Source organism: Bos indicus x Bos taurus, chromosome 5 (assembly GCF_003369695.1).
Source record: "Bos indicus x Bos taurus breed Angus x Brahman F1 hybrid chromosome 5, Bos_hybrid_MaternalHap_v2.0, whole genome shotgun sequence".
NCBI lineage: Eukaryota > Metazoa > Chordata > Mammalia > Artiodactyla > Bovidae > Bos > Bos indicus x Bos taurus.
Genome location: NC_040080.1, coordinates 19,198,481 through 19,218,689, shown reverse-complemented (window position 1 = coordinate 19,218,689; position 20,209 = coordinate 19,198,481). Strand labels below are relative to the sequence as shown.

At 47.8% G+C, this 20,209-nt stretch overlaps 1 protein-coding gene across 5 annotated transcripts; it reads right to left on the bottom strand.

The window, feature by feature from the left end:
* Positions 1 to 48: 48 nt before the first annotated feature.
* Positions 49 to 19,925, bottom strand: PHC1 (polyhomeotic homolog 1). Of its 5 annotated transcripts, XM_027541252.1 has the most exons (16): positions 19,547 to 19,727; positions 17,436 to 17,515; positions 16,538 to 16,695; positions 15,283 to 15,393; positions 14,110 to 14,190; positions 13,382 to 13,531; positions 12,329 to 12,484; positions 7,915 to 8,410; positions 5,464 to 6,233; positions 4,773 to 4,920; positions 4,312 to 4,523; positions 3,448 to 3,562; positions 2,652 to 2,760; positions 2,300 to 2,450; positions 1,628 to 1,859; positions 49 to 1,020 (listed from the first exon to the last, which is right to left on the bottom strand). In XM_027541252.1, the coding sequence occupies exons 3-16, from the start codon at positions 16,649 to 16,651 to the stop codon at positions 866 to 868; spliced, it is 3,000 nt and encodes a 999-aa protein (XP_027397053.1). In that variant the 5' UTR covers positions 16,652 to 16,695; positions 17,436 to 17,515; positions 19,547 to 19,727; the 3' UTR covers positions 49 to 865. The 5 variants fall into 5 exon arrangements, with proteins under 5 accessions (XP_027397053.1, XP_027397052.1, XP_027397055.1 ...); XM_027541251.1 differs by lacking the exon at positions 17,436 to 17,515 and having other exon boundaries at positions 19,547 to 19,925; XM_027541254.1 differs by lacking the exon at positions 17,436 to 17,515 and having other exon boundaries at positions 12,329 to 12,460; positions 19,547 to 19,925.
* Positions 19,926 to 20,209: the final 284 nt, after the last annotated feature.

Genomic DNA, 20,209 nt, shown 5'->3' with positions numbered 1-20,209 from the left:
AGAAGCCAGTAGCTACACTGGAATGATGAATTAAGAGACAACCGAGACCAATTTTCATCCTTTTACTGAGGAGGAAAAAAAATATTTAATATTTTTGTTGTATAAGGAATAGCGCTCAAGGCAGGTCCTTCTACTCCTGACCTCAGCCCCACGCGCTCCTGCTTTATAAAGCTATAGGACAGAGCAGAGTTGGAATGGAAAGAAAAGTAGAGTAGAAGACAACAAATTGGAAGGGAGCAGGGGGGTGCAAAAAGAATGACGACAGCCACATATGTACCCAATACTTTTAGTTTCTGCAGCAAATCAGAATGATGGCAACCCAGTCCCTACACTGGCCAGTGAGGATGCAGGAGAAAATACCCAACACTAAGGGAGTGACAACAGAAGTCTGGGCCACAGCTACAGTCGGGAGGAGCCGGAGGGAAGAGGGAGGACCAGGTTTTCCTACTTGTGTCACACAAGCCCCGCCACCACTGCCGAGGCACACCTACAGTCCACCCATTTTCTTGTCTCACCACACTGTACATTCCTCCTCCTCCTCCTGGAGAATTCAGACCCTGGCTAGACACTCCACTCCGGGATAAGGCTGAGCAGTCCTAGTTCTCTAGACTGCCTCTTTCACAAAGATTGGATTAGGGTAGGTGAGAATTGTGAAGATTTAAAAAATAAAACCCAGAGAAACGTCAAAGCTGCCACCATGTAGCACCAGCGACCAGTTCTTGCACGGTTCTTCCCTGTCTCGGTGATCCCCTCCTGCAGAAGACAGCACAGCTCTGTCTTCCTCATGGAGTCTCTGCTGGCACCAGGTTATAACCTGGACGGTGGGGAGTGTCTGCCTTAGGCTGGTTTGTGCAAGAGGGCCACCTTAGGTCTCCTTGAGGACATTTATCTTAGCACAGATCTTGAGGGCAGGACCCAGCTTGATGTTCATGGCACTCATGAGATGTTCCTCTTTAAGTAATAAGAGGGCCTGTCCATCGATCTCCTGGGAACGAAACTCTTCTGCAATCTCTTGGCAGCCTAGGAGGAAACGGTGGGGTATGTATGAGAAGCTACATGGTAGCACCAAAAGAACTTGTCCTAAATCCAGTGATACAGTGGCCCAAGATGTCAAGATATGGAAGCAAAATGAAACCAGAGCAACTAGCTATTTTTTTAAAAAAAGAGCCAAGATAAAAGAACTAAGGTGTTCCACCAACTAAGCTGTTCAACTCAGATAACTTGAGGAAGGGAAAGGAGAGAGCAAAATACAGTGTTTTCTTTGACACTGCCAAGAAAATCAGCGTTCATGCCATCTCTAAGGGCCCAAAATTCAGACAAAATAGCGAGAAGGGTAGGATGGTTTTCCTTTCTGGAGAAAACTATCCCTTGTCAAGCGCGTGCGTGTATACATGCTCAGTCCCATCTGACCCCATGGACCATAGCCCACCAGGCTCCTCTGTCCACGGGATTCTCCAGGCAAGAACAGTGGAGTACGTTGCCATTTCCTTCTCTGGGGGACCTTCATCATACCATACTTAGGCCTCTACATTTCCATCTACAAAGCCCTGTGGGATGGCCTCAAAAAAACCATAGGAAAACAAAGCACTACAGATGACCCAGGTTCTGGCGGACAGGCCCTTGATACCTTGTAGAGAAGCAATGAACTCATAGACTTCCTCTACGCTCCAGCGGCTAGGATTACTGGATAGGAACACAGGGTTGATGCCATGTAATTCTGGGGTGGGTGGAGCTGTGTTGGGATTCCCCAGATCACGTTCTCCATGCCCTGCTCTCACGGATAAAGGCCCAGGAGATGTTGGAGAGAGTGCTTCATCGTAACTGGAATTATCTGAACCCCGGCTAGAGTCCTCTTGACCCTACAGGAAAAACAGTGAGATCGTAAGTGTCATGAGGTCTCCCTCTCTCCCCCCATCCTAGGTTTGAGGCACAGAGGAAAAACTAATCCCAGCACAAGTAAAGTACTCTGTACTTCATATGCAAATGCCCAAAGTCACTAGTCTGCTCTCAAGTGCCTTTCAAGTGTGAACTGTGTCCCTCTCTTGGTTCCCTTCTTCTGCCAACAACTCCCCTAGATTTTCCCTCCTCTAACAAGAGGTAAGGATTAACAGAAACAACAGGTAAATCAGATGAGAAGAGACAAAAAGATAAGGATTTCGGAATCTGGAGCGATGTGATCCATGTGAAACCAGAGTTCTGGTCTCACACTTTTTTTTTCCCAGGGGAAAGGAGCTGCTCTGCGGGGGAGAGAAGGAAACAGGCCCGGTTTGCAGCATCGCGCCCCACAATGATGGCTCACTCGGTGGCGCTTGCCCTGGATCTTGGCACGGGCGATGTCCGAGGAGCTGCGGCGGGGTCCGCGCCTGCGAACACGGGCATAGTTGGCTTCCTGAAATTCTTTCATTTTTTTCCTCTTCAGCCGGAATTGGTGGCTACAGCTCACATTATACCTGTGGGTCAGGGAACATACACGAGGTCAGGGGTGCTGCTATGCAAGACCACCTTGCTCCTCTGCTCTACATGTGAACTAGGATTTTAGGGGCCAATCTGGAGAAGAGAATGAAGGTGAAGGAGACGTTAGCTCTGGGTCTCGAGCGGATCCTGGGGAAGGGGTGTCCGAGGGAGGAGGGCGAGACGGGAGCCTACTGTACCTCTTAGCGCAAGTCATGGAGCAGAATCTCTTGGAGCCGCGGAATTGCTCGGCGGGGGCGTACTTCCCACAGTACTCGCACTTGAGGAGGTTTGCCTTCTTATCTAGCTCTGAAAACAAGGCAGCGCTGCAGGGCTGCATGGGTTCCTGCTGCCGCTCAGGCCACCCTCAGGCCCAGCACTGGACTCTAATTACTCTCAGCGTTCCCCTCAAAGACCTACTCAGCCTAACTGAGAATCCCGAAAACAAAGTTCAAAATCCAAAACCATAAAGACCTGTCCCTCAAGACATCACAGTCTTCCTAACCTTAAGCCAGATGATCTCCATTTTAAATGACTAATTTCTTCATAATTCGTAGTCTCAGATTTGACTGCACTTTTCCACAGGAGAGAGGAACTAATTACTAATGCCTGGAAAGATATGAGATTTCTCCCTCCCCACCCCACCTCCCCACACACACAGACACAGAAGTTTTCAAAAGCAGGAGAGGGGAAATGTAAACAAGACTCCTTAACATATATCACAGAATCTAAAATAAGGAGAACTGGAAATTAAGAAACAGCCTATTTCATATTATCCTTTGAAAAATATATCCTTATAGTAAATAATCCAACAGATCAGCTTGATAAAATTCCCCTTAACCCTATGGGAACAACTTCTGTGTGATTCTAGGTATACTGATGTAGATGGACTTCACATAATTCCCACTTGAAAGAGCTAATTGCTATTTTACGCTAAGTCCTCAAACATATCTCCATCAGCCTCATTCCTAGATGGGTCTCTAAATGAATACTCACCAGCAGATGGGCTGTCCCCACCCAAGGGACCACCCGACTGATTCTCATTCAGTCCTGTGGTGAGGCCAGTCTGCAGGGGCTTCTCAGACTCTTTCAATAACTGAGAACAGCCCACCTGTTCCAGAAAAAGGTGAGTTATATTAGCCTAACTCCTTTCTATAGCTTTCCCCACCACTTCTCACCACCATGTCTTTGCCTCGATCTCAGAGTTAATGGCAAAGTCACGAAGACAGAACCATTTTCAATATAGCAATCTAGAGTCTCTAACTGGCTTTTTTCAGATTAGCTGCTGGAGAAGGGCCTCCTACCCCAGCTCCCTATCTTGTCCTTTTCCTTCCTAAACTGCAGGGAACACACTTGGAAGCAAGAGACCTGTGTTCTAAGTCCTGCTTCTGCAACTCATGGTATCCAGAAAAGTCTCTCAACTTCTCCACCACAATTTTCTTCACTATGAAACAACCTAATTAGAGACTTCCCTGGTGGTCTAGTGGTTGAGACTCCAAGCTCCCAATGCAGGGGGCCCAGGTTAGTACCTGGTCAGGGAACTAGGATCCCAAATGCTGTACAATGCCCGAATGCTATACAAAGGGGCCCAAAAACAAACAAATAAAAAACAACCATGACAGCCTTAAAGGTCACTTTTTTCCTTTGCTTCTCCTCTCCCCACTATTTTCAGTTCCTGGTCTACATAGTCTTTCTTCTTCTTTTCCCTTCCTTCTTCATAGCTAATCCTACAAACAACAGAACTGAACCGTTCTCTAATAATTAAATAGTTCTGAGCCTTCTGAGTCTCTGGAGTTTGAAAAGACAGCCCAACAGACCAAGTCCCCATGTGAAAGCCCCACCTTCTGGCCCTGCCCTCACCGGGAAAGGCTCTGCTCCTTCCTGGATAACGAAGCCTTCAATGATGTGAGTGAGGATCTGGGGCTTCACAATGGCCTGGGGGGGCTTGGAGTCACCCATCTGTCTGGACACCATGGCCAGCGAAGGAGGGGGCGCTGATGGGGCAGGAGCCAAAGCTACAATGTCACTGCTCAGGGTGTTAGTGTTCGCGCTGGTCACTGGCTCAGCTTTCTCTAGAAAATAAAACACGAGATTAAGGAACAGGGAGGGGATGACCTAAATGATCCAATGATGAGCCAAGCCAGCCTGATCGTCCATAGTAGCACATCTTCCTCTTTGATCAATCATCCTGGCTTCCCTGTGTCCAGCTCTCCACCAAGTTCAGGCCCACATTCTAATGAATCAGACTCAACTCTTAACTCACTCAGAGCTTTCCTCTCATTTCTGTGCACTCGGCAGTCCTGCAGAAGTCCATTCCTCACCTCCAAGACCACCCTTCTCCTCCATGGCCTTTGGGCTCTCTACCACTGGCGATGTCTTCGCGGGAATCATTGAACTCAGTGTGGAGACATCATCTCGCTCCTCCTCAGACTCAGCCTTGCGCTTTACAGCCAGTGTCTGGGGTTTGCCCTATAAAGTGAAGAACAGGAAGGAAAACAAGATTTATGAGCAAAGGATAATGATGAAACGCAATTACTCCCATACTGTCCAAGAAAATTGTCTTAGTTCTAGATTCCCCAGTGTGTGTATGTCCCATGGTACAGTAAAATTTCTGGTCATTCCCAACAAGTGTAATTTCTACATCAAGACAAAAGAACATACAACATTATTTAGTCCTGACCTAGACCTGGAGACCCGGGTTCATCACAGCCCAACTGAGAATTGCTGTTTCTTTAAAGATTGATTTTGGTGGTTAAAGCTGTATCTTAATATAACTTAGTATAGATCCAAAAATACAGAATTTCATGTAGGAGTACGACATTCAGGTATTATATACGTTGATGTCTCTTATGAAAGACTGAATACATGCCAGGATCTTAACCTTCCATTAAAACTCTCTCTTACAAAAGAAGCACTAATATCCTAACCTCCTCAACCCTTTATTCCCTTCCGAAATTAAGCTCAGGTCCCCTTGAGGATGACGTGTGCTCACAATCACGGGGCAACACTCACCGGCAGGTGCACAGACTGCATGTAGAAGGCGGCAGGGACCTGCGCGACCACCGGTGAGGAGGTGGTCGCCCCTCCCTTCACCACATGCGCCGTCCCCTGCACAGGGGCCAGGGTCATCCCTGAGGCCAACGTGGGTGGGCACTCCTGCAGCGCACCGGGGGCCTGGGATGAAGGCGGCGAGGAGGCCAAGTGGGCCTGGCCTGGCGGCACTGTGCCTGGCATCCCCCGGGAAGTGGGGACTGCAGCTGCCAGCTGGGCCAGCCCCAAAGCCTGGGCCTGGGCTGTACCCGGCTGCCGGGTGCCCACCACCTGCACAGGGATGTGGGGTGGGGGCTGCTGGGCGGCAGACATCTTGGCAGCCCCTAGCTGAGGGGGCTTGAGGGGGGCTGCCGGCGGTTTGGACTGGATGGGAATAGGGGGCTTGGGGGCGGGGTCCGGCGGCAGGGACAGCGGTGAAGACTGCAGCATGGGCTGGACGACCAGGGTCTGGGCTGGCTGCTGGGATGGGGATGGCGGGACCGGCTGGGTCGGGGGACCCGGCGGAGGCTGCGGGGCAGTGAGGGTGGTGGCCTGCTGTTGCTGCTGCTGCTGCTGCTGCTGCTGGGCCAGCTGGAGGTGCGTGGCTGTGTGCAGAAGCTGGGACTGGCGGTGCGGGAACTGCTGCTGGTGGTGGATGGCGATCTGCTGCTGGATCACCACCTGCTTCTGCTGGAGGTGGATCTGCTGCTGCTGCTGAATCAGGGAGTGGGGCTGGATCTGCGTGTAGGTGGCTGCGGGAACGAGCCCCCAGAGACACAAAAGGAAGGAAGAGCAGACATGAGCAACATCATCAAAGGCGCCAGTCAAAGCAGCTTTCCAAGGTGAACCTAGTTGTAGACTCAAACTACGAATGGAAAGCGAGCTGGAGGGGCCTGACAGGCCACCTGGTTTACACTCTTTCCTCTGAGTCAGACGTTACCAACCATCTCCAGCCTTAAAGATGTCAGGCAAAGACCACCTTTGCTCAAGCATGTAACAGTCCTCACTAATTTCCTGCATTTATCTAACTCTTTTTTCTCTTTTTTTGCTTTATTTAAATCCTATTACTTGGCACTCAGCAAGGACAATGGCGGGCCCAATCTAACCTTCATGGTTAGATTCTTCTCCTCAAGCGCCAAGTCCACATTTCATTCGTTTTTACATCCCTAGAACCCAGCCCAGGTCCTGATACACAAGAAACACTTAACAGTCACTGAAAGAATAAATATCCACAGAGGTAAAGCTACCAACATCTTCCCATGATTGCCTCGGGTCTCCACGATTCATCAGTTTAGGTCACCACCCATGAGAAGTTTTAAGAGTCAGCCGCTGTGGGCTCGGACTTGACCCAGTTCCCTCCACTGTAAACTGGAGATGGGATCTCCCCTGCTTCACACCCTACCAGAGTGCCCAGAAACTATATGTGACATGAAAGCACTTTGATATTACAAGTGCCATAGTTTGTAAAGTGCCATACTAGGTGTTAGGAAAACAAATGATAAGTAACTCTTAAATATGGGGAGTACATTACTCAAATATACAACACTTAAAGTACTAGAAACAAGGAAGCAAAAATAAACACTACCAGATAGGGTATCCACATCTAACTCTATCCACAGCCTGAAAGCAAGCACTACCCTGGGTTATTACTATTATTTATTCTTTTTAATCCTTACCATCCTTACCATCAATACAGATGATCACAAGTTGGACTGTATTAAAGCAGGGCTCTATTCCCTCACCCTAAGTACTCGAAGGCACACAGTCTTTGCTCTACACTGCCAACTGACCAACAGTAAATGTGTGAGGAAGAGAACTCATCCCTTACGGTAAATTGCAAGCTCCATGGGCAGAAGAGTCTGTTTTTCAATGATGTATTCCAGTACCCTCCCTAGAACACAGCAAGCCATTCAAAAAGAACTGAGTGGGAACTTCCCCAGTGGTCTAGTAGTTAAGATTCCACCTTCCAATGCAGGGAACAGGGGTCTGATCGATCCCACATGCTTGGGACAATTAAGACTGTGCACCACAACTACAGAGAAGCCTGTGCACAGCAATGAAGAACCAAATGCTACAATGAAGACTGAAGCACTTAGTTACGTGCTACAACTAAGACTCAGAACAACCAAATTTTAAAAAAAGAAAGAAAAGACCCTAGTGAATGAAAGGGTAAAGGGAGTAAATTGAAGAAGTCAGGACCTAAGAAGGAGAGGACAAGGCAACTTGTAAACTGACTGCTGCCTGGCAGAAACAGACAAGATCCCTCTCTGCTACCTGTCATCCTGTCTCCTGGACTAATACAAACAAGGCTGATGTGATTCTTTCCTTTCACTATTTCAGGACCAAAACGAGCAAGAAGGGCAAAGACACGGACCCTGAAGACTTCAAGCTAGCCCCGAGGGAATAAGAACATTATGGGAAGAGACAGAGTACCTGAGCTAATGAGGGTCTGGCTGGGAGCAGGAGTGGCGGTCCGGGTGAGGTTCATGCCCACGTTCTGCTGACCAGTTCCGTCTGCTTCTGCTTTCTTGGCTGCTGCGCTTTCTGCTTCTGTCTGGCTGCCCTGACTCACAGTCACTGCCTGGGCTGCAGGCAAGGGCTGCACCACTCCAGTGCCCTTCCTGGGGCAGCTCCCACCACCACCCATTCCTGAGGAAGGTAACTGCCCCAAGCCCCCAGGAGCCTGGCCGCCTCCTCCAGGACCCATGGACCCTGGGATGCTAGTCCCACTGCCTCCACCAGCTTGACTGAGGTTGAGGGACTGGCCTGAGGCCCCAGAGGAAGCCTGAGCCACCGCAAGGGCCTGGCTAGAGGCCTGGGAGAGGCTGGAGACAGGGGAGGCCCCAGGAGGGATGGCCTTCTGGGCAGAGCCTTGCATTTGGGGTCCTTGGGCAGAGGCCTGCTGGTTCCTGACGGCCAAGTTCTGCACCTGAAAGATAGGAAGCAAAAGGCAGATTGAGAAACTTGGGGATCAAGGGCACTAAAGTGAAAGACTACCATGACTGAGTCAGAAGCAGTGACAACAGCTACAGATATTCCACGGCCCCCTCAGCTGTACCCTCACCTGTACACACAGAGAAGGTCTTCCCAGAGAGGGGCTCTCAAGTCATATCTGATTCTCAGTCTCCTTCATTCTGTACAAAATCCGTCATCAAGTTCAGTTATTTTATTCCTTCAAGATGTCTCAGACTTTCCCTTTCTTCCCCATTCATTCAACATCTACCAACTACTGCACTGGATACTGGGAATGCAGAGATGAAAGACACAAGCCCCTGCTTTTAATGAGTACTTTCTACTCAAGAAGACAAGAAAACCAAGTTACACCATGCACAGATATGCACCCAGTGCTAGGGGAGTGCAGAGGAGGAAGAGTAGTAACTCAGACAAAGCGCATGAGGGAAGACATGCTAACACAGGCGATGTCTGAGCTGAGAACCAACAGGGTTTGAAGACACAGGTAACAACAATGCAAGACCACTGAGCCAAGAAAGAGCACCGTGTTTTTGGAAATGATAAATATTTCATTATGTTTGGGGAAGGCTGGAGGGAGTGGCAAGAAATGAAGCTATGCAGGTAGGCTGAGGCTAGAAAGAGGCCAGATCTTGAAGGGCTTGGAATGTTAAAATGAGAAATTCCCAGCACCGAGCACAGTGCCTGACAGACAGCAAGTGGTCCAGTGTATCAACGGAGAGAAGGGATGACAAGCTCTTAATGAATCACAGGAAGCCACTGAAGAATACTCATCAGAAAGACCACGATCAACTCTATTGTCAAAACCATTCTTTGAGCACAGCCACTCTGGAAAACAGTTTGGCATTTTGTCCTAAAGTTGAAATATTCACACATGCTGTAACCCAGGAGTCCCACAAGAGAAGTGCTCACTGTAGACAATGGGAGGCATGTGTAAGAATGGTCACAGCAGCACGAGTCATCCTAACAAAAGCCTAAAAACCAACCAAATGGCCACCATCAGAAGAGAGGATGAATGAACTCTAGTATATTCACACAGTGGAATATTACATGGAAATCAAAACAAAGTACAATGACATGCAACAATACAGATGGATTTTGACAATAAGTCATTTAATGAAGGTATTCCCCAAAGGATTATATACAAGGTAAGTACCTTATAGATTTAAATACAAATTTATATTTTTTATATATATATATCCACATGGTATCTGGAACTTGCTTCTAAATAATCCACAGATGAAGGGAAAGGGCCTGGAGAAATTGACCACATGTCAATAAATGCTTAAGTTGGATGATTAAGCACATACAGATTCATATTTCTTTGTTTTTATAAATGTTTGAAATGTTCCATATTAAAAAGAACATTTTAGAAATATAGTAAAGGCAGTAAAGCTATATACAAAAAGGGTTACAGGGAAGGATGAATCAGAATGAATGTCACCATGGATGAGTAGGGGCAGGCAGTGGAGCTCCATCTGGAGCTGGGGCTGGCTTATTACATGATTAAAACTTACAGAGTAAATGTTTTAAAAAGTGGACCATGAATGAACCATTGATGAGAGGATGCCACGAGTCAAGGATTATTATGATTCATCAAATTCTGTAGGCCAGAGGTACAATTAAAAATGTTAGGGGAGTTTGTGAGAGAATGGATATATGTATGTGAATGGCTGAGTCCCTCTGCTGCTCACCTGAAATTATCACAACAAATGTTAACAAGCTGTACTCCGATACAAAATATAAAGTTTTTTTTAAAAAGTAACAATGTGTATCTTCTTATTAAAAAAACTTATCCTGATAGTAATATGGGAGAGGATTAGAGACAGAAGCAAATAAGGCTGAAATTAAGAGGCCAGTTAGGAAACTAGTAGAGTAATTCAGGTGAAAAATAAAAAGAACCCGAATTCAGGCAATAGTAAAGTAAAGAAATAACAGCTTTCGAGAGAGATTTACAAAAATCATCAGGACTGGGTACTGGGCCACGTACATATTACCTGGCAATTACGAAGATTCTTCTCATCAGCTTCCTTCCCGTCATGGCTATTTAAAACTTTCCTCCTCTCCCTGCCTCTGAACCACTTCCTCTTTCCCCTCTCACTGTTCACTCCCACAGAGATGATACCACCACCTCTGGTCCCACCACGAAACCTGGCCCTGTACCTCCGTCAGCCCCCATCGTTCTCCCCTCACCCCGGCCACCTTCTCTTCTTCCTCCTATCAAAGGCTCACTAGGCTCAGGATCTCATTCCCTCCTCCTCAATTCTTTCCTGTCCCTTCATTCACCTCTCCTCTGCTGGCTCCCTCCCACCGGCAAGCCTGAACCCCCTCCCCAAGCCCAGCTTCACCCTCCTCTCCTGTTCCTACATTCAAGGCTGAGGAATGTCGCCTGTGTGATCACAAAGAGAGCCAAACTCTTAAACACTCACTGTGTCCAGGCACTGTTCAAACACTCAGACACATCAACTCACTGAGTCCTCACAACATACCCTGGGACAAGTATTTTATAATGGCTATTTAATAGACAAAGAAATTGTGGCAAGAAGATGTTGGGCCATTTGCAGGGGTCACAGTAAGTCAGAGTTGGAACTGACCCTAACGAAGATTTACACTTTCAACCACTACTCTGTCCATCCACAGACCAACACACAAACATCTGATGAACAGATGTTTAAGTGAAAGAACTGCTATGGAAGCAGGTTCTACCTCATCCTGACGCCACCACTACTGCTGTAGTCTAAACCAAAGACTGTATCTGTAACTGACCCCAACAGTTTCTCAGCAGGTTCCCTCATTTCTCTTCCTTCTCCAGGCACAGGCTCCGAAATCAGTCTTTCTCAAGTAGTTTCCTGACTCTCTTAATCTGCTGCTCAAGTCAGCAGTGCCACTCCTACCTACAAAGTCACGTGGCTTTCAGATTTGTCCTTAACAATGCCCTTTCCTGCCACAAGCTTATTGTCTCCACTTTATTCACTCATCTCCAACTCACAGTCACATATCTGAGTAGTCAGGCTTTGACACATGCTATTCTCTCTCTCTAGTGTTCATGCTACTCCAAATCAAATGCCACCCATCCTTTCAGAACCTGCTCAAGTTTACTGAAATGGAGAGCTCAGTGTTCACTTGCTGACTGATAAAAACTAAAAGAATGAAATAAGTACCATGAGACCCTAGTTTGTATGCCATGCAAAAGAAGCTAAAACACTGCTCTCTCTCTATATATATTTTTGTTTGAGATAAGGCACAGAAAACACACTGGTGAGGAAGATTATACTGGGAACACCGTTGAGTGAAACAGACTGCTAAAGGTTGAAAGCTATAGTAACTCATAGAGAAGAAATCAAGTGTTCTGCCAGCAACTCAGCTTGATGTCTGTCTTACCAGAATTCCCTCCACCACCCCTTATCTTCCAGAGAGTACTGCAAGGACAAGGAACTAGGACTTTCTGAATAAAACAGCTATGGAGAGCTAAAAGGAGGGCAGGGACACCGGTCCTATATTAAGAATAAAGCTTCCCTGGATAAGGGGAGTTTGGAGGGAAAATGGATACACATACACGTATGGCTGAGTCCCTCTGCCGTCCACCTGAAATTACCACACCATTATCAGCTATACTCTAATATAAAATAAAAAGTTTTTTTTTAAAAAAAGGAGGTGGCTTCCCATATCCCCAGGGCTGTTTTCAGTTAAGCCTACTTCCCTTCCTAATTCAAATAACTAAAAAGGTGTAAGGGATTCAAGTTCTACAGAAATTGAGGGTGGGGTAGGGGGAAGAATTCTGAAAAGTTGTAATGGGGTGGAAGGGTGATCCCTGGTCCAAGGCCACTCCATTCGCCCTCCCCAGGGCCCGTCCGCAGGTCAAGTGGTCACCACTGACCTGATCAGCATCTGTGTGGACTCCAGGAGACTGAGCAGATGGCGCCTCCTGCTGGACTGCAGCCACTGCCCCGTTAGGCATCAGGATGAGTTGGGAGGCTAGAGGCACATTCCGGCCCAGGGTCCGGTTTACCTGCAATAGGTTTCCCAGCTGTGGCTGGCAAGGAGAGGATGAAGAGCAGAGGAAACAGAACAAGAGAAAGGGGAGAGAGACAGAAGAAACGGAAGGGAAGGACCACAAGACAAAATAAACAGAAGATACGAAACCGCTAGGCCCTGCCCCTTTCCACACCAACCCAGGAGACCCTCATCCTCCACGTGTGATGAATCGTCCGAAGAAAACCTGGAACGTGTATAAACTATACACTGACAACAAAGAATCAAACATCAAAAAGGCTGAGACAATGAGTTGGGAACAAGGGTTTATATATACTAAGCAGACAGGCCAAGAGGTAACACTTAGGATTTGTGCAAGTGAGCCATGGCTTTAAAGATTAGACTATATCTGGTGCAAATTTCTTTAAAACTGAGGTGAAATCTTCTAACTTAGGATCTCAATTGTTTGTAAGCTACCTGTGAACACTGAGCGTCACATCTAGAGGTAAGTCAGGCATAGGAAGCAGATCCGCTTGTCCTAAAACATCTGGGTAACCATGATGACACGGACTTCCCTTGTGGGTCAGCTGGTAAAGAATCCGCCTGCAGTGCGGGAGACCTGGGTTTGATCCCTGGGTTGGGAAGATCCCCTGGAGAAGGGAAAGGCTACCCACTCCAGTATTCTGGCCTGGAGAATTCCATGGACTGTATAGCCCATGGGATCACTAAAAGTTGGATACAACTGAGCAACTTTCACTTTCAACCATGATGACATAAAACAGCTTTCACTCTGGGAAATTCCCTGATGGTCCAGTGGTTAAGACTTGAGCCTGGGTTCAATCCCTAGTTGGGGAACTAACATCCCAAAAAGTGCACAGTGCAGCCAGAAAAAAAAAGGCTTTCACTCAACAAGTCAGAGAACAATTATGTCCCTGGGACAATGGTGGCTGTGGCTTACCCGTAGATACATCTGGGCCTGGGACTGGTTGAGGGGTGGGGAGGTGGTGTTCCCCAGTAGCACAGACTGGGTCAAAGTGGTAGCACTGGGAGAGCTCACACTCTGGGACCGGCTGATGAGCTGGGCAGCCGATGTGGTGGCCAGATTGATCTGTGTGGTACAGAAGGGAACCAGGACTAAGGATGGGGGAAGAGACACAAGGAAATACACATGACTGACAAACTCAGAGTGACACCAGCAAAAGCAGAGTATCTCACTTTCACAGAGTCAGGAGGAAATGAACACCTTACCATCCACACCTGTTATCCTGGCCTCTAAAGGCTATCAGCAAAGTACAGAAACCAGGCCCTAATCACCAGTGTAAGAGCTGAGGAGCAAAGGACAAAATGGAATAGATTCTACTTCTCAGTCAAGAATCCAACGATTAGCCTTTGGGACCCTTTGATTCCTCCTGCCCAGGATTTTCTTCCTCCTTAAGACACCTCTACAGATCCATGCTGGTTACTCTCCCTTTTACTGATATTCTCTACGCACGATCAGTAAATACCATCAATGGTGAAATAAACACTCTCAGATCAATGGCACAAAGTATTGGGTTGGCCAAAAAGTGTACGCAGGTTTCCTGAAATATCTTACAGAAAAATCTGAATGTTGGCAAACCCAAGAATTTAACTGAAAGACACAGACCCAGGGAGGAAAGCCCCTCGGTGGGGACAGGCAGTACTCACGGAGGCCTGGGTGGTGGTGGTCTGCTGCTGTGCAGTGCTGGTGTTTGGGGAGCTGGCCTGCCGACTGGCAGCAATTGTAGCCTGTTAGAGGGCAAAGACGACAAGAGAGAACAGAGACAACGAAGGCAAAGGCTCTGAATCTTCCAGGAACAAATCACAGGCACAAAATATAACTGAGATTTCAGGTAAGAGCAGTGAGCCTCTACTGTGGAGCAAGGACAAGTATGTTCACTATGTCAATCACCCTCATATTACTGCGTATGCTAACCCCACGACTCCCACATAACCCGCCCTGAGCAGTTGGCAGCCCTTGCTCTTTCTCCTGCTTTCTTTTAGCTGGAAGAACCTTTGGTCAGGTCACATCAGAAGTCACTGCTAAGTCCAGCCCAGAGCTGCCTGATCAATACAAATGTAAGGTGAGCCACCTATATCATTTTCTAATATGAACATTTTTCAAAGAGTAAAAAGAAACAGGAGAAGTAAACTTTAAAAATTTACTTTATTTAAGCTGATCTGTCTCATTTTAACACATACCAACATAAACGAACTTCTGAGCTTTTTCGAACTAAAAAGTCTCTGAAATCCAAAATCTTCTCCCATATCTCCATCTGGACTAGCTGCATTTGTTGGTTTTTTTTTTTTAAGGAGACGGATTTTCTAAAATATTTGGCTGGGTCCCGTCTTAGTAGCGGTACTCATAGTCCTCATTGCGTCCAGTGGGATCTTTCATTGCAGCCCAGACTCTCTCGTGGTGGCGTGTGGTATCAGTAAACTACAGCATGGGCTTAGCTGCTGCAAGGTGTATGATATCTTACTTCCCTGACCAGGGGTTGAACCCTCGTCTCTTGCACTACAAGGCAGATTCTCAACCACTAGACCACCAGGGAAGTCCTAGAGACTAGCTGTATTTTAAGTGCTCAACAGCTGCCTGTGGCTAACGGCTACTACACTGGACAGTGCAGGGCTAGCACACAGCCATGCTACCTCTAAAAGACAGTTCTCCCACGGTTCTTACTGTGAGCCCACAAGCTGAGGTCCACTCATCCTCCTGCAAAAGGACAGGAGGCACGGGACACTGTTCCCAGCCTGGCTCAGTGGCGGGTGTGGTGTGTTCCAACCCACCTGTACTGCCTTTCCCCTCCCTCCTGGGCCAGCTGGCTGCTGACCTCTCACCTGCTGGACGGCAGCCAGGCTATGCAGCTGGGCATTGCTGAGCTGCTGCTGGAGCATGAACTGGTGGAAATACTGAGCCGCGTTGGGCTGACGCTGCAGTGCCTGCAGAGCCTAGGGAGAAACAGAAGGGAATCATTCCACTTGGGATGAACCACTCCTAACACCTATACTGTGGAAATCACTGGGATCCTGGGAAAGGGACACATGGGGAAGAGAGAAACAAAGGAAAAGATAGGTATCTGGTTAGCCTGTCAACATCTGATATGTCCATTTTTATATTAGAACCAGTGAGTTCATGTAGTCCTTAAAAAGTAGGGACACAATTAATTGAAAAATACAGCAGTATAATCTCACATGAACTTGTATTTCCCAAAATGGAATCTGGAAATATCTGATATAACAACGAATTAGGACTAAACTGGCTGAAAATAAATGGAATGTTGATTAATGTAAAGAGAAGAAAATAAAAGACCATATTCTAGGGACACAGTAAAGGTGATAGAGCCCTGCCTGTGTGTGTGCTCAGTCGTGTCCAACTCTTTTCGACCCCATGAATTACAACCTGCCAGGCTCCCCTGTCCATGGAATTCTCCAGGCAAGAATACTGGAGTGGGCTGCTATTTCCTTCTCCAGGGGATCAACCCAGGGATCAAACCCGCGTCTCTTGCATCTCCTGCACTGGAAGGCTGATTCTTTACCACTGAGCCACCTAGGAAGCCCGACAGGGCTCTAAAGGGTTGAAAATGATGAAAAATAAAATAAACAGTGACTATGAAAGTCTGTATCAGGTAAAATTTTCAAGTAACTGGAATTTTTAAACATCTACAGTATAATGCTAACAGGTGTTTATAAAGACAGTATCAGTAATTCAGTTTTGGCGTTAACTTCAAAGCCAAAACTACATTCCTTTTTTTTCTTTCCAGGAGCCGAAATAGTTGAGGTTCTTAACTTCCACTACCCAGGGTGATTTTCAAGAAAAACCCAAAAATAAAAACCTGACAATCCTTGAAGAGAAATGGTTAGTGAGATCTAGCAACATGAACTAAATGATATAAAAACCTTAAAGACTGATATCTCGTTCTGCCTGCTTGCTCAAACTGTTGTAAACCCCAAAGGTTCTCAGACCTGCAAGTGACCTTTGTCATCACCTGATCGTACTTGCCCAGTCTGCTGGAAAGAAACCAAGGGTGATTATCTTCCTGCATCCTTGCCCACCCCAAGCCAATGCTCACAGCCCCTCAGTGCTGAGCCTCACCTGCACAGCCTGCCGTTCATACAGTGACATTTGAGCGATCTGGGGCCGAGAGCTGCCCCCAGAGCCAGAACTCCCATTGGTGGAGTTGGAGTTCTGTTCACTCTCAGTCTCCATGATAGAGGTCCAGGGTCCCCACGGCTGGCGCTCTGACTCCAGACCTAGATGGAAGAAGCAACGGGTTAAAATGTACACCTGATCTCCAGTGACTATTTCATGTTATTATTTATTCAAGTTACCTAAGAACCTTCCTTTTCTTCCAGAAGCCATGATTGCTCTGTTTTAATAATGACCAAATCTTCAATACACTTATAACCGTATCTTCCCCACCATCTTTTGAAACTAAGCGATGTCTCAAAAAACACAACTTTAACCTATTTCCTCCTGGCTGTCATTAAATAGAAAATGGCCTGAATGTAAGATGGTTCCTTATAAGAGTATGGCTATTTTATATCCCCATCACACCTTTGAACAGTTTAAAATCATCCCATTTAAAACTTACTGTTTCCTCATTTTTATCTCACATGCAACATCACTATCAGCCTCACCTTAACAATGGCACCATGTACTGAGAAGTCACTGGGCGCCTCCTCTCACTGGGCTAGGCCTTCACCGCCATTATTTATCAGTGCTTTACGGTAAATATAATTATCTTCACTTTACAATTGTGGAAATGAGGTTTTCAGAGGTTAAGCAAGTAGTCCTAGTTAAGTATCAAATCTTTACACTAGGACACAGGTCTTCAAACCAAAAACAATCTGTGGTTAAGGCCGTGTCACTCACTTCGAGTACCCATTGTCTTCATTTTATGGAGGAGGGGCTTATGGTACAGAAAGGACCAAAGCAACATAAAAAGTCATAAAACTGGGAGGTAGAAGAGCTAGACTATAGCCCATCTCACCCAAAGAGCTGCCTGGCTGGAGCTGGGGCTACTAGTAACACCTTGGCCATGGTACTTTATCTTCTTCCACCTCAGTTCCCCTGGATGCAGAGAATTCCCAAGTAAATATAACACATCATTGTAACAAATGACTTACAGGTATTAAACATAGTAAAGACAGCAATCAAAGCTTCAAGAAAGTAAGATTCAATGTTTTCGCCCACTGAAGTAACCAGAATTTATCCTCTGGGGTCTACTCTAAAATTTGCAAAGAACACATGAAAACATTGCTAAGAACACAGCAAAGAAACAGATGAGAAGGAAGAAGAAACATGCCATCAAAGCAGCGTTAAATGACAATAAGTTTCTTTGGTTCTTTCTTTTCTTCGTCCCCTTCTTTTGCTATTTTTTCTCTACTTTTGAGGCATGGAGGAGCCATTGGAAATATCAGGTCAGCACAGCACAATTTGGTTTAGGAATGTAAACAACAAATCAGAATATCTGCTAAGGTGTGCCGATAGTTTCACTCAGGTGAATCCATTTTAATGATACCATCCAAAACAAAGAAACTAAATAAAATCAAACTGCTTGGCCTTGGAAATTAGAGTTGGGGAGATTTCTTATGGGTCCATTCCCAGTTATAATCTGATTGCATCCTTATCCTCCAAGAATTAGTTGTCCAGTAAGAGCAAATGTCAAAAAAAAAAAAAAAAAAAAGAGCAAATGTCATTGCAAACATGGATATAACCCATGAAGTATACAGGAGAAATCACACTGGCTTCAAGTCTAGCCTATCTTCACCCCACATCTTTTGCCAAAATATCAAAGCACTAAACAGATACAGACCCATGAATCCTCATTATCAGCATGCGGAGGAAAAAAAGTGGGTAAGCATTAGAGGCAGCACGGCATAGTTGTATAGAGGATGGGACCTAGTTCACTGGACTCAGAGGGAGGAGACCCCCTTTACTAGCTAGAGGAGACATGAATTCCCTTCGTAGATGAAAAGGCTAATAAACTATATGATCCCCATCTCCCCCCAAAATGGAAGTCTTAATAATTTTTCAGGTTGTGAAACAGAAAAGAGGTGGAAAGAGACCAGTTTAAAGTCTTAAACAAAACCAGGAGAAACTGTCATCAAAACCAGGATTCCTGGATCCCAGGCACATAAGTCTATTCATTTGTGCTCAGCTTCGGGGCTGTAAAATCAAATACAGAAAATGAAGACAACAGAAAGTCTGGGAGGCACAGTCAATTTAAATTTTCAGAATTTAACTGGAAGAGAAAGCATGAAAAGCTGAACCATAGAGGTCCCCTGAATCACGAAACTGGGGTCATCCTGAAATATAGTATTTGGGGGTTGTGGGGCTGGGCTGGAGTAGATCTTTGGCAAGGAGCTAGAGGAAGATAATGAAGTGGACCAGGTTCCGGGCCTCCTGAGCCAAGAGTTGAAGAAAATCAATTTCCCCAAGCATGAAACTCTTGCCTCCCAGGAAAGATGGGGCATAGATAGGAAGGGGGGAAGGAGAAGGGGGTGGGTTCGGGGGAGACTGTGCCACAGAAATCGAAGCCATCTGAAGAATAGGAGTAGACGCCCCCAGGGGTCCTTGTATCTAGAACCTTGATGAGAACGAGTTCCCAAGAGGAGTCAACCCCACCGGGAGAAGGGGGGCTCACGGAGCGGTGGTGCCAGGAGTGAACCGACCCCAAGTGAGCGGAGAAGTGTGCTTACTGATAGCGGGGAGACAGGCAGGAGGGAGACAGAAATCGAGGAACTGGGAGGCTGAGGGACCCAGGGGACCAGAAAAAAGCAGGGAGAGAACTAGACGGCACGCTTGGATGGGAAAGCCAAAGTCAGAGGAGGGAAAATGAATGAGAGAAGGAGCGGTCAGGAGCAACTAGGGTGACGGACGGACAGCAGTGAGCACAGCTCTCTGTGTGAAAATGAATAGAAGAGCGAGAGGCTCGGGCAGCAGAGCGAAGGACCGCAGGGCGAGCGCCAGAGGTAGGCAGGGAAAGACGCCGGGGGAGGTACCTGGGGCGTTCCACAGCCCGCGGCGGCTGCAGAAACATCCCCGCGCGGCCAAGCCCCCGGAGGTCCTGCCCCTGCCCCGCCGCGGCCGCCCGCTTACCTCCGCGCCTGGCTCCGCACCCGGGCGCTCCCGGGATAGGGGGTGGGGGGCGTCCACCTCACGTGCCGGGGTCCCCGGGCGCCGGGCCGGGTGGGGGGCGCGCTCGGCCTCCGCGGCGGGCTCCCCTCGCCTCCTCCCCTTCCTGGAGGGGCGGGGGCGCCGAGGGCGGGGTGGGAGGCGCCCGGCGCGGCCGCGGCTCCCCGCCCCTCCCGCCGCTCCGGGTGCGGGCCGGCCGCGGCTCCGCCAGGCCTCCGGGGCTCGCTCCGGGGCCTGTCACTTCCTGCCGGGCGGAGAGGGTGGGGGCGGCAGGCCGGGGGCTGCGGGCCCGGCTGGAGGAGGGGGCTGGCGGGGAGGTGCTTCCGGGGCAGCCGGACCCCTCCCCCGTCCCTCCCCCTCCCCTCCGTGGCCTCCCCCCTCCCTCCCGCGCGTCCCTCGTTTCCTGCCGGCGCCCGTTGCCATGACGACGCCGCTGCCGGGCCTCCGCGCTCTAGGCCTCGGGGTTTTTTTTCCCCCTCTCTCGCTCTTTCTCCTCTTTTTTTCCCTTCTTTCTCTCCGAGCGCTGCTCGTCGGTGGGAGGGAAGAAACCGAGAAAGTGGTGGCCTCTAGCGGGGGAAACTCACCTCTCAGAAAAGGAGAGGGAGATGGGAGAAGGGAGGGAAGTGA